Below are 17,939 nucleotides of genomic sequence, written 5' to 3'. Positions count from 1 at the left end.
GGCCTCAATTTTATACTCAACATTGTATTCGAAACGAATTGTAAACTGTGTATTTGAGTGATGTCAAAGTTTTATTTAGTAATCATATCATCTTTTATTTAGCAATCAATGATAGATTTCGTTTGATATAATAAACGGCAAAGTCAATGATTTTCTGTTTTAATGGACTAATTATTCAACCGACTTCAAGAATACTGCACCGTCGTAGAAAATACTTATAAGAAGCTTTTAATTATTGTAATCGAACACCGTTTTCTCATTTCTTTCTGCATCTAAGATATGGAAGTCTGTTCCCAATTCTGATTCAATTATTTATCTGTCTGGGATCTGTCTGGTGAAAGATGTATCAGTTCTTTGGTGGCTGCCCTCACACTTTTACACCCTCATTCAAATTCTGGTCACAGCTAAGTGAGTTTAGTATTTCTTGTAACCTTACCTTCTCTAAGGCAATTCCCTTCAAACTGAATATCCTTTAAAATTTTACTGAATAGTAAGGCAACCTATCCACAAGGGTGGTATAATATTTAATGTGTTTCGTAATACTTTTACCTTGGGTTCGAATCCTTCTCTTGCGATCTAGGATTAAGGGTTCAGGGTTCAATGAAATAGTTGAAAGCTGTGGTAATTAGTACGCCCCTTTTTTTTATATAATAATCGTCAAATACTACCTTCAAAAATCAGCTGTCTGAAAATATGACTAAGCACAAATCATACTCTACAAATTTTGACCTTCGTAACTCACGCTCTTACGAGTTTACTTAAAGCGCTAATTTCTTACAGCTTCGAACATCCCGGCTCCCAATGGCTTTTACACGAAGGTCTTCCGCAAGACTTACAACTTGGGGACTTCGAGTCAGCTCTACACTTACACCCCAGACTTGTCGACCAAAGGAATCGACAACGACATTGAAAGTGTCCATCAAACTGGCATGTAAGACTCACAGATCCTCTCTCTCTCTCTCTCTCTCTCGTCTCTCTCTCTCTCTCTCTCTCTCTCTCTGTCTCTCTCTCTCTCTCTCTCAAAAAGTCTCAAGAGTCCTATAAAGGATGAGGTTCTATAACACCTGATGTAATGACACGTATTTCACAAACTGATTCCTCAAAACTATAAACAATGAACTGCATTTCACAGCCATATGCGAGAGCAAACTTCCCTCACCGCCTGTACTTCAATGGGGATTGCTTAATAATTTCCCCAATTTCTATCATCTCATGAGTTGTTGATTTCAAGATATTAGTATATTGCAATCAGATATGATTTTTTAGTTATCATAATTATATGTGTTTTTAAGTAGTGTAACATAACGACCTACAATGCGAGTGGTAAGTTCTTTAATATTATTTCCTTGTAGTTCAATGGGCAATTTTTGAGCATATTGTGTAATTATACAATGATTTTACAGGTGGATTTATTACGAAAATAAAGATTGCAACAAGGAATTCCAAGGAAAGATTCATTATGTGCACGGCATAGAATATTCGACGGACTTTCCCACTAAGTTCAGAAATATGGTAAGCAAGCTACCATTCTTTTAAAATGACATCTCAATAACCAATTGCCTTACAGTATAGTTTAAAACCGAAATGATCCCAAACTAACAGAAATATATTTGATAAGCCTTTTTCCTGCTACTTTCCTAACTGTTAACAGTATCCGTATCCAAACAATAATTCTTACACTTTCAATCCAATGGAAGCAACTGAATGTTCCTGTAAAAATCCACATTGGAAGCAGTACGATTTTCATCCCTCAACAGATACAATAAAAGTAAAGCTTCCTCGGATGCACCGCTTAAGCTAACGGCACAACACTATGGCGACTGACTGAAATCACTGCTTTAAAGTAAAAACAAACACATTCCATCCACTTTTCAACCCACGAACTTATAGTAACTTCTACAGTTGACTGGATAATCCACCTCGGAATCAACGAAAACCTTCTTCGTGTAACCCATTAGGAATTCCCTGCAAATAACTCGAAAATCCATGACAGATCCACGCGTGAATCTGTATTTATTCAAAACCCCTTCCAGGCATCTTCAACCCTCTTCACCGGCCACAGGGTCGTCCTGAACGCCGACACCAGGAACATCTACGAAGGGCAGTACTTCACCGGAAGGGAGATTTTCGGTACGAACGACACGGCCACCCTGGGGGAGTTTCTTCGATTGCGGTCACGGGTACAAGCGCTTGGACTGTGTACATGTGAGTCTGCTTGTTTTGTATAGTGCCATTTGTGCAATCTTAGAAGGGGATTCCATGCTCTGAAATACATAGTAATGCGACATCTCTGCCTAATTAAGTTACTGACATCAGTACAGGACAAGATTATTCGCGTCTCCCCTAACAATACAAAATCGTTTTCTCTTATATGGTAACATTAATTACATCTGTCATCAAAGCTTATGTCATTATAGTCATAAATTTGTTCCATCTCATCTGCCCTAAAACGTTTAATTTTGATATTTAATGGTCACCAGCTGTTACAAATTAATGTTGTCAAACTGTCAAATTTCTTGATTTTGCCACTTGTTAGCCCATACTCGGAAGTGACATTTATGATACGTATTAAAAAAAAAAAAAACACACACACACATACACACACACACACAAGAAAAGCCAAGGCCTTTGAAAGAAAAATAATACAATTCTTGTTTAACTCATCAATTCTCCTCTTAACTGTGACTTTAATTTCAGAACAGTATCTCTCGACTTGTGTAGACCAGGGGAGATAGAATGGGTCAGGTAGAGTCATTTGTGGGCGAAAAGTCACTCAGCTACCGTTTCATTCAAATGTAGATCACAAGTCACTTCAGTCATCTCTGCAGTGATTTAGTTTTAGTTTTAAATTCTTCGAATACAACCATAGTTTTGATCTTTTATATAATCTAAATTATTATTTAAATAATGCCAAACAGCTGCGCCGTGTTTGGTAGGTATTCAAATACAAAAAAGGAGGTATCATTTTTCCGATTCCCTTGTGAGGAGGAGACAAGACGGAAATGGGTTCATCGTTGTAAGAGAAAGTACAACTTTAACCCTACTACTCATCGCATATGCAGTAGACATTTTGAAGAAGGTGCTTATAAAAGAGACTTGCTGCATAAATGTAACATATGAATGTAACAGGTATGCTTTAGATTTCATGAAAGCCTGGGACTTCTGAAAAGTATATCCTGGGAAAGTACGAGGGACTTTATAGAGCTTGATCACTCCTGGTTTGATGTGTTCAATTCAAGGGTACCTCATGACAGAAAAAACTCTTGGCATGCTTATGGGATAAAACATACAATGGAGAAAATGCACTCAAATGGAGTATTTTAGGATGAGAGTTCTGAATGGCCAAATTCTATGCCGTGAAAATTGTTAAAGATATTTTTTATTAATTTTTGTTAAGTATTTTTCATTTCTATTATGAAGCCAGATACTGTTTTCTGTTATCTATGCATATTTATGTTAGTTTATTAAATAATTTATACTAAAAAGCTGTCAGGTCAAATACTAATCGATTTTTTAAGTTCTATCAAGCATATTAATCTAAGGCTTCTATTATATATTAGAAAGCCAAACGTTATCAATCCACGATTTTGTATGTGAACAATGCTCTATATGAATTCAAAAGAACAACAAACGTATAGAAGATAACACAGTGAAAAGGGCATATGACACTTACAGGCCTAATCCCCAATACATTCGACCCAAGGTACTTAATTGTTCCCAAGGTAGTACTTGCCTTGATCGCTCTCACCCTGTCCTCCGGGCCTATCACGGAAATACCCCAGAACTACCCCCGCCACTAAAGTGACTGTACCTCTCTCCCTTATACTACGTATATACTTTGGTGTAGACAAGAACGTCGTCTTTATCGCCCAACAGAGGCCAATCCTTCACGGGCGAAGGGGTCTGCGTTTATCCTGCCACATTTCATGACCGGTCGCCTTCGAGAGAGCAACTTGACGTCGGTATTTAAGTTTGTTTCCCTGTTTAAAACTAAAATGACGAGCACATAGCGCTTGCGAATAAACACGCATACACACCAGTTATGTACCTGCGAAGCAAATGAAATATGATGATGTTTGTATCTGAAAATATCGCACAAACATACACTCTCTCCAGCGTACTTCAGGTAAACGGATACATCAAGACTAAATCTCAAAATAAATACCGAGTTAAAGAAATATACAATCATTACCCAATACATATAAAAGCAGACATGGGCTACATAATATATGTCTGGCACAGCAAAAACATATTGGTACTTATCTTGTCTCCTTTTCAGACATGTGTTCATACTTCAGTGGTAACTTAAAGTCGCTGTTAGTACCTTGAGAATATCAATCTTCAATCATAATGATTAAACTCAAAAATTTTCGTTCCCCTTCATAAGAACTATAGGTATTCAAGACATGATAATCACAGCCATTTGGGATAAGCACTGTGCCTTTAAACAAGTCTAATTATGTCATTGTAATAACTACAATGCCCACCTAACTTCTCGATTTCATAACAATCTTTGGATAGATTTGTTACGAAAAAGCCTTAGATCCAAAAAAGAAATTTGGAGCTTCAGCTCTGAAGTGAGCAACGCGGATATCCAAAAAGTGTGAAGAAATCAGGAAGAGGGCATTTTCGTTATTATATATTACCAGATATATAGTTTCTATATTTATAACATGAATTACTTTAATTCAACCAGGTAACTACTCTTGGACTACCTGAAGACAGCATCCGCTCCCTACGAAAAGGATGTTGGTCAAGCAAGGTTGCGACTCCTTCAGACATCAGCTACCAACACAAAGACTCCGATGGTGGGTGGAGATACGTTGGACTCTAAAATGGAGACACAAGCTCCAAGACAACGGTTGATTTGCAAGTTTAAATTTGCATATTATGAGCTACTGATTTGGGAATTAAAATTATATTTGGGTATTGAGGAAAGTATTGATTTCAAAATTACCGACCACATGGCCCAACAAACTTAGAAGAAAAATTTGTTTACTATCCTTTAATATTCTAACGGTTTCTGACCAATTCCTTATCCGTGGATATGAAAATTCCCAATCTTCCACCAATATTCCTTCAGGATATCTGAAGGCCAACTCTTTCACCTCTTTGTAACAAGAAGCTGTTATATATTTGAAAATTATATCTAACATGCGCTATTGTAACCTAAATATAAAATGTTCTTAAGTCGCAATGTTTTCATGACCAACTCAGAAATGAGTTGAGAATTTTGGATTTTGCAACATTTACCAAAATGTAATCTTATTTCCACCTCAAGTAGTTCTTTGCGACAAAGAAGAAAAAAAGAAAAAATCACTAAAATCCGCCAAATTTAATTTCTACTCCACCAAAGAAATGACATATGTGGGCTAGTGAGGCATGAATGAAAATATTACAGCTGCGAGAAGTGGTCATGAGGGAAATTTGTTGCAACACGACCCTTTCGGGGCGCATATTCCCGAACTGTAATCGAAAACTTAAACTTTCCCTGAAAAAAAAGGGACGTCATGTCTTTAAATCTAACCACAGAATCTTCACGAAAATAGTCTCATTATGTTTCCCATGCTCAAATTACTTTCAATATTCCTCTTTGAACTGACCTAGCCTAACCCAACCCAATCTAACCTAACCTAACCCAAGTGATATGGCAAAATAAGAAGAAAAAAAAAAACAGGGCTAGAGCAATGCTACCGTTTACATCCTCGGGAATTTGATTTCAGGCTCATTTTGCATAATGAGAAGAAAGTCAAGTAGTAAAAATTTCGGCTACAGCCCAACGTCTCCCTGGGGCATTTACTTCAACAAATACGAATTGGAAGCAAATTGAGGATATTACCCCACTTTCATTACACGTTCTATCTACTATCTATCCATCTATCAGTCTCATATCAATGACTCATGTCCACAAATCTTTACAAAATCTTACATCTCTAAATTAATTGAAAAAAGAAACTTAGGGCAAAGGCCAAGCACGTGGGACAAATGAAAGCAATTCAGCGCCTGAAAACGGAAATTGACCAGTACCTTACCCTTACAGACCTTACATCTTTGTTCGGGTTGCCCCCAGGTCCCTCAGTGTGAGGCACCTCTAATGTCTACCAGAGAGTTGCTAGTACATCTTCCGGTATATTTTGCATCTTCCAATCTGGATGGTCTGGGATGCAGTTTAGATATTTGTCGAGCTTATTCTTAAACACATCTACGCTCACTCCTGATATATTCCTCAGATGAGCTGGCAACGCATTGAATAGACGCTGCATTATCGATGCTGGTGCGTAGTGGATTAATGTCCTGTGTGCTTTCTTATTTTTCCTGGTTTATATTTTTGGGCACTATTAATCTACCTCTGCTTGCTCTTTCTGATATTTTTAGTTCCATGATATTTTCTGCTATTCCTTCTATCTGTTTCCATGCCTGAATTATCATGTAGCGTTCTCTTCTCCTTTCCAGACTATATAAATTTTAAGAATTGTAGTCTTTCCCAGTAGTCTAGGTCCTTAACTTCTTCATTCTAGCTTGTAAAGGACCTTTGTACACTCTCTATTTGTGCAATATCCTTTTGATAGTGTGGGTACCATATCATATTGCAATATTCAAGTGGACTACGAACATATGTTTTATAAAGCTAATAACATGTGTTCAGCTTTTCTTGTTTTGAAGTGCCGTAACCAACACATTCCATTTTTTGCTTTACATTTTGCCAACAGAAGTTGCTATTTGATCATTGCATAACATGTTCCTATTCATCATCACACCAAGGTCTTTAACTGCTTCCTTATTTGTGATGGTCTCATTATTAGGTCCCTTATATGCATATAGCTTTCTTTCTCTGTCTCCATAATTTATTGATTCAAATTTATCAGAGTTAAATACCATCCTATTTACCTCTGCCCAATCATATACTTTGTTAAGGTCTCTTTGTAGAGCGTTCCTATCTTCATCACAAGTAATTTCTCTACTTATTCTTGTGTCATCTGCGAAACTACTCACTACCGAATCCTTAACATTATTGTCTATGTCTTCAATCATAATAACAAACAGTATTGCAGCTAACACCGTACCTTGCGGCACACCGGACTATTACCTTGGGCTTCATCCGATTTCTCGTCGTTTGCAATAACTATCTGTTTTCTGTTGTGTAAAAATTCTTTTAACCATCTCCTACTTTATCCACGATATTGTGTTTTCTAATTTTCTTCGCTAATATATTATGGTCTACTTTATCAAAAGCTTTTGCAAAGTCTAAATAAACCACATCTGTTTCATTTCCGCTTTTCATATTTTTGAATATGTTTTCACGGTGGACTAACAGTTTGGGTTTGTGTACTTTTTCCGGGTACGAAACCATGTTGTCCTTATTAAACAAATTATTTTTTATTAAATGTTTCATAATATTTTTCTTCATTACCCTTTCATACACTTTCATTATATGTGATGTTAGACTCACAGGCCTATAATTACTTGCCTCTAGTCTTGATCCACTTTTGAAAGTAGGGGTGGGGTAAATATACGCTAATTTGTGCTCATCATATATCTTGCCTGTATCTACACTTTGTCTTAATAATATTGCAAGTGCTTTGCGATAGAATGAACTACTTTCTTTAACAAAATAGCAGGAATTCCATCAGGCCCTGCAGCAGCTCCATTTTTAATTTCATTAATAGCCTGCACAATATCAGCTTCATTAATATCTATGTCAGCTAAATATTCACTATTTTCATCTCCCTTACTTCTATATCATTATCTTCATTATCTATTCTAGGGGTGAATTCTCTCTTATATCGTTCTGCCAGTATGTTGCAAATTTCCTTTTTTTTTCATTCGTTTAATCCTCCCTTCAATTCTCAGAGGGCCTATTTCTATTCTTCTTTTAATTCATCTTCTTCGCATATGAGTTATAATAGTTTGGGGTTTTGCTTGATATTTAATAGGGTTTTTTGTTTTTTCTTCCAAGTCCCGTTTTCTTTTCTTTTGATTGGTATAATCTTTTTTTCTGCATTTTCTATCTTTACTTTTTAGTTCTATAAACTTTCCATGCATTTTATTTTTTTTCTTTTGCAAGACCTTTTTTTCCACTTTCTGATTTTCTGGAACAAGATTCTTCTGTCTCTTGGTATGCATGAATGATGTTTACTTTTCTTCTTCGGTATATATTTTTCCACTATTATCTCCAATATTTTTATATAATATCTCCGTATTTACCCTTATGTCATCACTTACGAAAATGTTATCCCAATCTTTGTTTAATTCTTCATTAATTCTTAATGACCATTTTATATTTTTACTGTAGAAGTTGTATTTTCCATATCCTTCCCACTTTTTCATTTCTTGCTTATCTCTATTTTCACTTGCTTTGGAATGAACTGTTAATTCTATGACATTATGGTCCTGAAATACTCGCATTATAAACTATTATTTCTTTAACATAATTCATCTCGTTCACAAATACTAGGCTAAAGTATTTTCCTTTCTTGTTGGAGGTGATTTATTTGTTGAATGTTGTATTCTAGTAGCATATCTAATGCTTTTTTCAAATTGCCTCTTATCTTCTGCACTACTATTATCTCTCTTTTTTTTATATGTATAAGTACAACACAATCTCCTATTCGTTCTTTTCCATTCTACGAAAGGAAAGTTGAAGTCACCAGATAGGAGAATAGTCCAGTCTTGTGATTTCTACATATATCATCCAATTTTTCAATTATTAAGTCAAACTCTTTAGTATTAGGAGGTCTATATATTACTATGTTCATCAATTTTTCAGATTCAAATTCTACCGCTATTAGTTCACATTCTGAGTTACTATATTTCTCATATATTTTTCCTTGTTTTTTGTCTTTCCCATATTTTTTATTGGTTTTTGTTCCTTTTTTTTCCTCATTATTTGCGGTTCCCCCTTGATTCCTATTTTGTTTTTCTACTGATCTATAAGTTTGGAACCCTTTTATTTGATCATCATTCCCTCCAGTCTCTTGGGAATACCAGGTTTTCACTTATATTCATTATATCTATTTTCTTTTCATTTTGGTTAGTTCTTCTAAGTACTCTATTTTTCTTTTGAGGTTACTCGTAACTAACCCTGCGCATTCATCACTATGATGGTTTGCGTGTTTTCCTCCTTCATTTAATACTGATAGTAATAAGGATTTTCCCATGTCTCTTTCCTGTTCTGGTATGTTTGTTCTTTTTTCATTTCCAGAAATTCTGACATTAAAAAATCCAACTTTCCATAATATTTGATCTTCCTTCATCATAATTATTCATTTTGTGTCTGAATCTGCAATTTCTCCGTTTTCTGCAATATCCTCTTGCATAATAAATACAGTTATTATCACTTGAGTAGAATTTCGGAGCTGATGCTTTGAAATTCTTTGCTGACATCTGCATATCTCATTGGTGGTTTGCTTTTCTCTTTTACCTGATATTCTTGATTTCCCTCTTTATTTGTTTCTTTCTTATTTTGGATTTTATTACTTGGTTGGTTATTATTTGATTATGATTCATGGCTACAGGGTGCATATATTGCATTTTTTGTCGAACTTACATCCTTTTCCTTCTTTAGGTTTTTACATATTTTTGGATGCAGATCTCTGCAATCATCCCCATATCCATCTAAGTATGCACATTACCATATATTTCATAGTTTTGACATATCTTAGGATGTTTGTAGTAACATCTTTCTCCAAATCTGCAATTCCCTCTTTTCAAAAGGTTTGCAGATTTTGTCTTTCATTGTCTATTTTTTCCATCTTTCCCGTCATTGTATAGATCTGGGTAGAGCCTCTTCGGGATTTGCTTTTCTGTTGTCATATCGTAATTTATTTCTTCGTAGTATGCTGCTTTATTTCCTCAATATGTAGTATCAATGAGTATCTCTGCATCCATACTTTTATCTTGTTCTTTGTTTTCCTTATTTTTTTCTGTCATTTCATTTTGTTTACTTCTCTTCCGTTTTTTTCTGCCTTCTTTTCTTCGTTCCTTCTTCCTCTTCTTCTTCATCCATCAACTATTTGTACATTCAATCTTGATTTAATAACATTGTCTATCCATGATAGACAGTTGAACAAAAAACCCCTTCTTGTATCTTTTCTCAAATCTTGTATTACCTCAGCACACTGTGGATGGGTCGGAATGTTGCATGCAGCACATTTTCTGATTAGGTTTTGTGGATTGACTATGCTATACCAAACCTTACACCAGTTTGCATGCTTTTGGCATTCTTTTTCCTAATTCATCAATTAGTATATTCACAAGATTCACCTTATTCATTTTCTTTGTCGGAATATGTTGGTTTATGTATATTTTCTTTATGAGTCTCTTGACCACTTGGATTTTATTTTGGAACTTCTTCAATTATTTTCAAGATGTTTTCATTAGATTTGTTCCAGTTTGAAGGATTATATCCTTCTAATATATCTATGAATGCTTTTGTATCTTTTTGGTTAGGACTGTTGCTGATTTCATAGATGAAAAAAAATGCCAGTTCCCTTCCTGCTACCTCATCGTATTGCGAATCTGCTAGACACGCCAAATTATGCCACCTTTTCCCGCAGTTGGAACTTATTACTGCCATCTTGTTCGAGTTTATAGTATTACACTTGATAAAACTAACTTAGAAGACGCTTTATCCTACTATTTTCACACTAATCTTATCACCGATAGTTCACGAACACTTCTAGATATTTCTCAAATTCTAGTCGTATGTTAAACTTGTGATATCTGTTGATTATTGTGACTTCACGCGGGTACGTCTCACCAAGCAAGATGGCTACTACGGTTGAAAGGTGTAACAGGAGGAAACACCACAGTTGCACTATGATTCAACTGTAAGGAGAGGGTGGGTGGCAAGTAAGCTAGAATAAAGAGATACAGTGAAAGCAACGAAAGGAATTGCAGGTAGGGGCCGAAGGTATGCTGTAAAGAACCATAAGGGCACTGACGGTTCTACCCATGATCATATTGTTTGTCAGCCTTCACAGAAGTATTAAACTCTAGCCGTTGCCACCATGTTTCAGTATGCCACCTGACAAATACTTAATTAAATCCTGCTAATAACCACACTAGAAGATATTTCAAAGCAAAAATCAACGAGAGGACACATGAAGTATTGTAACCTAAGAACTTCACAAATTTGTTAATAACTATCAAGGTCCTCGGACTTAAGTTATAAAAGAACAAATCAAAAATATGCCGAAGTTTCTTCAGCGGAATCGAGTTTTCTGTACAGCATACGATGTTGTATGAGCCCAGCCTATGAAAGAGTCAGCCCAAGCCCAGTGTTGGCTTGTCCTATATCGTTGCCAGGTGCACGGTCATGGATAACTTTAACTTTGAATAAGATAAAATAAAAAACTATTGATTCTAGAGGGCTACAATTTGGTATGTTTGATGATTGATGAGTGGATGATCAAAAGATTAATTCGCAGCCATAGCTCTAGCCTCAGTAGTTTTTGAGATCTGAGGATGGACAGAAAAAGTCGTCTCAGTAGTTTTCTTTTGCTAAAAAGTCCTCTGGATACTATTAAGTGTATGCAAGGATATCAGGTACCATCCCCAAAACACAACGATCCATTCCCTAACAAGAAGTGAGCCAAGAGAAAAAGGGAGATAATGGTCATAGGAGCTTTAAAGCTTTAACTTCTGAATCACAGATGAGATCCCTGTGCAGAAAATATTCCCAAAATTGTCCAATTTACATACTTTAACATAAGGCTCTTCAACAATACTCCGAAAACACAGCACCATTTGCTCCCCTGTCTCTCTTTCTCTCGTCCAAAAAGCTCAGCTTCATAGTTACGAACTATTCAGGTCATTTTTTCCTGCTTCTCTAAAAACTTTTGACTCCTGCACTTCTTTCACTAACCTATGTCTCATTCTTTTGATAGAAGCAAAACATCTTAAGACATCAATATCAGTCTTTTTACGTATGCTAACATTGTCACCAGAATTATTTTAAATTAAAGCTTCTAAGTATCCTAACATTTGGTTCATCAATATAATGACTCATTATGTATAATGCTAAGCAAACATTGCATTAATGGTTATGCCCAAAGTAATTTGAAACTGATGAGTGAACTCTCCCAAACCTTAAGTAAAACAAAATAGATCCCTAAATATATTAATACACTTGAAAGAACAAAAACAGGTTACCAGGCATTCTGAAAGGAACCAGGATAAACGAAACGTAAATGTTGCCAATCTAAAAGCGTCCTTAAAAGCTAAACAGCGTATTATTGAGGGTCATGTTTTCATCTCGAACTCAATCGCAGGCAATTTCCAAAGTCCTCACCGTGAGAAATGAACAAGTGTGATTCAGTACACCAATTTACTCTTATGTCCACGTGTGATTCCTGTTGATATCAATGAAACTAACACAGCAGCAAATAACTTTGATATGAACCACCCAGTACTTTCAAGATACATGAACCACCTTGTACTTTTAAGCTAAATTAACTCGTAAATTTTTCATTTAGTAAGAAATCATGTATAATCCATCAACCTTATGGGTGATTCACCTTGTAGAATATAGAATTTAGGCCAAAGGCCAAGCGCCGGGACCTATGAGGTCATTCAGCGATGAAAGGGAAATTGTGGGTAGCAAAGTTTGAAAGATATAAAAGGAAGGAAACCTCGCAGTTGCACTATGAAGCTATGGTAAGAGAGGTTGGACAGTGAGATGGAAGAAAGAGAATATGAATGGGGGTACAGTAAAAGGAAAGTAGCGGGGTGCATCTAGGGACTGAAGGAATTCTGCAATAAACCTTAAGTAATGTCTACAGTGCACGGCATGAGGTGCACTGATATCACTACTCCAAAAAAGGGTTTTTTATAAATTAGCACTTGCTGGGTAAATCTAACATTATACTAGATAAAACATCAAATTAATATTATATTTGAATGACCTTTTGCAGTGTTCTTACCTCTAAAAGATAAGCCTATGTTTAGGAACAATAAGAACATTTCTTATTGTATTTGGTTAAATATGCATTTCCGTAACGGGTCAAATTCTGTACTAAATATTACTGTCAATGGAAGCTTCCAGTTGATAATTAGTAATTTGTCAAATGTGTATTTTATTCGTCCAAAGAATCTGTCAGTAGCTTTAGGAAAAGAATTCTTCTACATAAGATTTTTTTCGATTCAAACCAGAACCTCCCAAGTTAGTGTTAATTAAAGGACAAGGCTCTCTGTCTCTGAGACTTGGCGTCGTGACACCTGTTTACCACCCAAATGGAATATTCCTATACGAATAATAAACTAAGGGAACACAGAACCACTTCCTTCAATTAGCCCTAATATGGAAATTTTTCCAGATAGAAAGTTCCAATTTCAAATTCTTTGAAAAGGTGAAGTCGTAAAATAGTATTTGAGTTCAATAATTTCCTTAGCCGAGTTTATTATTACAGTAGTTAAATAACCTGATGTACATTTATTTTTAAAAATCTAATAAAAATTCATGGTGAGCCTTAAAAAATCGAATACGAGGGAGGCAGCAGAAGCGTGACTGAAAAGCTTCATCAAAGATGAATGCTCATGATGAGAATGCAACTTGGTCGTGATAGCACGATGTCTTGACGTCGAAACAAATATCGCTGTTGCTGTTATATCAATGACCCCAAAATAAAAGATAACACTGCAGCGTCCTGTCGAAGTCTCAAGAAGCCACCTCAATTCTGTCATTAAAATTAAATCTGGTTTTAAAGACAATAAACAGAAGCAATATGGCGAACTTCCCAGCCGTTGAGTCAGACATGATAAATGGTGCCTGGTTTGACCGATAAGATAATTAATCCACACAGTCTTTTACAAATACACACAGACACACACACACACACACTCAATTGCAGAACGTGTTCAACATTGCTAATACTCCCTCTGCAACGGAGAGATTTACAAATTAAAGGACATTAATGGCTCAGTGAAAGTAAGCAGAGCTCAGAGGCTGCCAAGAATACCTCGAACACAAGATTTGATGTAATCACTTGCACAATGGAATTTAAGGAAAAGTGCACCGACAAATTCAGGGCTGACATAAAACGCTGACACTTGAAAATAAAGTAAAGGCGTCTAGTGAGAGAATTCAAACTATGTGACTAAACCTTTGTAAACACAACACCAAGGTATACAGAATAAGGGAGAGAGGTACAGTCACTTTGGTCGCGGGGGTGTTAGTGTGGGTATTTCCGTGACAGGCCTGGAGGCCAGGGTGGGAGCGGTCAAGGCAGTACTACCTTGGGAAACTTAAGTACCTTGGGTCGAAGAGATTAGGCCTGTAGATGTCCTTTTCACTATGTTATATTGTATACGTTTTGGTGTTCTTTGGAATTCATATAGGGTCACTGTAATTACACATACAAAAACGTGTTGGATTGATAATGTTGGCTCTCTACATATAAAGGAAACTTAATTAATATGCTGACAGTGACTTAAAAAAAATATTCAATTAGCATTTGACACCTGGAATGTATTTACAAAGGCTATGTATAATTTACAATAACATATTAATAACTAAACATAGATAGATATAGATATCACATCAACAGTATTCTGGCTTCATAAGGGAAAACGAAAAAATTAACTGTAGTAAAATGTAAAAAAAAAAAAAAAAAAAAAAAACAAAAATTTTTTAAAATTTCATGGCATTATTTAGTTAATTTATGCATCTTTTTCTTATTTTTAGCCTACTTGATAAAATTTGGGCATTCAGAGCTCTATACTAAAAAAACATCCGACATCTGAACAAAAAAAACAATATACTTTAAAGGCACGGATAAACAATTTTCAATATGGCGTGCCAAGTCGTCGCATAATACTCCATTGCCTGGAGTATTAATTTTTCAAATAACTCCGCACTTGGTTCCGTTAATTATCATCCTGTCGCCTACTGCACTACTCCAGGACCTTTCAGTATTTAAGTTTACATCCTAATGAATGATTAAATCTGGAAATTAGATGCCACATAAAACCTCCAAACATATCGAATGGCCCTCTGCTTCTGCAAATTCTCTAAAGTTATTTCATGAAATTAATTTTCAAAGTTTTTTTAATCTGTCCTTCGGCATCTTCTCATCTTAGTAGCGGCAAACCACCATTGCCGAATATCATAAGCTCTCTGTCAAGATCGGTTTCATTGTGAATCATGATTTTCACAACTTTCTCTGACAAACATTCCTCGACCATATTTGAAGAATCGCCACTCCTTCATCGCGTTACAATTTTTCCTCCAGTTATAGACTTTATTTTTGCCAGGCAAATATGACCTTATTCGTGTTTGACTCATTTGGCGGTAAGATGATCATAAGTTTCACCCATTTGTCTAAGACAGCCAAACATGTTTTCCAGTCCATCTTGTTAAGTCTGGAGGCGTAATTATTGTTTGATACATCATATTTACTTTATACATAGGCAACCTTGGCAAGGATTGTGCATGACAACAATAAGTCCCTTTTGAACTGAGTAGATCTTTACTTTGCAAACTCGCTTATTGTTTCAGCAGTACAATTCATATTGTCAAGAGATTTTATTCTGTTCCGTCAGTTGATCCCATAAGTATTCATGGAATTTTGTTTCTGTCATAACTACCTTGAATGAACACATCAAAACCAGGAGTCGGCAAGCTTTATAAAGTCCCTTGTATTTTTCCAGGACATGCTCGTCAAAAGTCCCTGACTTCCATAAAAAATCTAAAGCTTTAGATGTTGTTTCCGAAAAGAAGCTGCACTGCTTTCCTCACATTCAGCGTCTGAATTTCATTGTTGGGGTTCGTGAATAATAAGTTACTGCTGCAGGTCATTCTTTTATACGCGTATTTCTTCAAAATGTTTTTACTGCATATTGCGATGCAGCAGTAGGATTAAAGTAGTCTTTCTATTACAACGGATGATGACACCAATTTCCGTCGTGTTTCCTCTCACGAGGGAAATCTGAAAAAGGATACCTCCTCTGTTTTTCTACTACTTGAATAACAACCAAACACGGCGCAGTTGTTCTGTGCCATTATCTAAATAATAATTTAGATTATATAAAACACTTTTCCCCAAAAACTATGGTTGTATTCGAAGAATGTAAAACAAAATCAATACAGAGATGACTGAAGTGACCGTGATATACATTTGAAGGAAACGGTCAGATGAGTGACTGCTCGCACTGACTTGGGCCGCCAGGTGATGCGGCTCCTTGGGGGATAAGCAGCAATTCCCCACAAATAACTCTACCTGACCATTCTAATACTTTGCACAAACACTACTTTGTAGACGTGGCTCTCGGTCGAATGGCCCTTTTAGGAGGATCCTTAAATTAAAGGGGCTACTGGAGAGAAGACGGAGGCCTGGCAAAGGTGACCTCGTGAAGGGGCTACGGTACTTGAGGAAGGCTGAGGTAGTAGAAGGGGGAGGAATAGTATATATATATAATATATATATATATATATATATATATATATATATATATATATATATATAGATTATATTATATATATATATATATTATATATATATATATATATATAAATAGATATATATATTATATATATATATAGTTATCTATATATAATCTTATAGATTATATTATTATATATATAATATATCTATATATATATATATAGATTATATATATATATAAGATATATCATTATGATTATAATATATATATATATATATATATATCCTCTATATATATATATCTATATATATATATATATATATATATAATATATATATCTATATCTATATAGATATATATAGTCTATATCTATAGTATCTATATTCTATATATATCTTATCTATATATATAGATATATATATATATATATATATATATATATATATATATATTATAATATATATATTATCGATATATATATATATAATATATATATATATAGATAGATATATATATAGATAAGATATATAATATTCTATATCTATATATCTATATAGATATAAGAGATATATATATATCTATATATAATATATATATATACGTTATATATATATATATATAATATATATATATATATATATATATATTATATATATATATCTATATAGATATTATATATATAGATCAGATAATATATATATATATATATATATATAATATATCTATATATAATAATATATATATATAATATATTATCTATCTATATACTATATATATATATCTATATAGATATATATATATATATATATATATATATATACTATATATATATATATATATAGATATATATATTATATATATTGATATATATATATTATATCCTATATATATATAGATATAATATATATATAGATATTTATATATATATATAGATATATATATATATATAATATATATCTATATATATCTTATATTATATATTTATCTTATATCTATTTTTTTAATTTTTTTTTTAAATAAAATTTTTTTTCCATTATATATAGTATATATATATATACTATATATATATATATTATAATATATCTATATAATATATAATATATGATATATATATAGATATAGAGGATATAATATAGATATATATCAGATATCTATATATAATATATATATATATAATATATATATATATAATATATTTATATCTATATATATATATATATCTATTATATCTATATATATATAATATTTAATAATATATATATATATATATATATATATATATATATATATGATATATATATATATATACGAAAACATGTAGAATAAGGCCATTACAAACATTGTCTGTTTGTAATGTCATTATGATACATTGTTTTCTATAATTTTTCTTTCTTCACTGCTGCACTTTTCAAGAACCAAAGCAACACAACAGCGCCAAAAAACGAGACGCTAAGAAAGCTCTCAAAAAAGGCACAGTTGAAAGAAAGAAAAAATATAGAAAAATGTATAATAAGGCCATTACCAAACAGACAATGTTCGAAAGATCACTAACTATG

General features: G+C 33.8%; 1 protein-coding gene across 1 annotated transcript; it reads left to right on the top strand.

Moving 5' to 3' along the window:
- Window positions 1–341: 341 nt before the first annotated feature.
- LOC135203372 (uncharacterized) lies at window positions 342–5,188 on the top strand. Its single transcript, XM_064233106.1, has 5 exons — window positions 342–408; window positions 781–931; window positions 1,404–1,512; window positions 2,034–2,205; window positions 4,697–5,188. Exons 1-5 carry the CDS (start codon window positions 342–344, stop codon window positions 4,717–4,719), a joined length of 522 nt encoding a protein of 173 aa, XP_064089176.1. The 3' UTR covers window positions 4,720–5,188.
- The last annotated feature ends 12,751 nt before the right edge of the window (window positions 5,189–17,939 follow it).

This window comes from Macrobrachium nipponense, chromosome 36, assembly GCF_015104395.2.
Source record: "Macrobrachium nipponense isolate FS-2020 chromosome 36, ASM1510439v2, whole genome shotgun sequence".
Taxonomy (NCBI): Eukaryota; Metazoa; Arthropoda; class Malacostraca; order Decapoda; family Palaemonidae; genus Macrobrachium; species Macrobrachium nipponense.
Note: the sequence above shows the minus strand (reverse complement) of the source record. Positions and strands in the feature narration are given on the sequence as shown.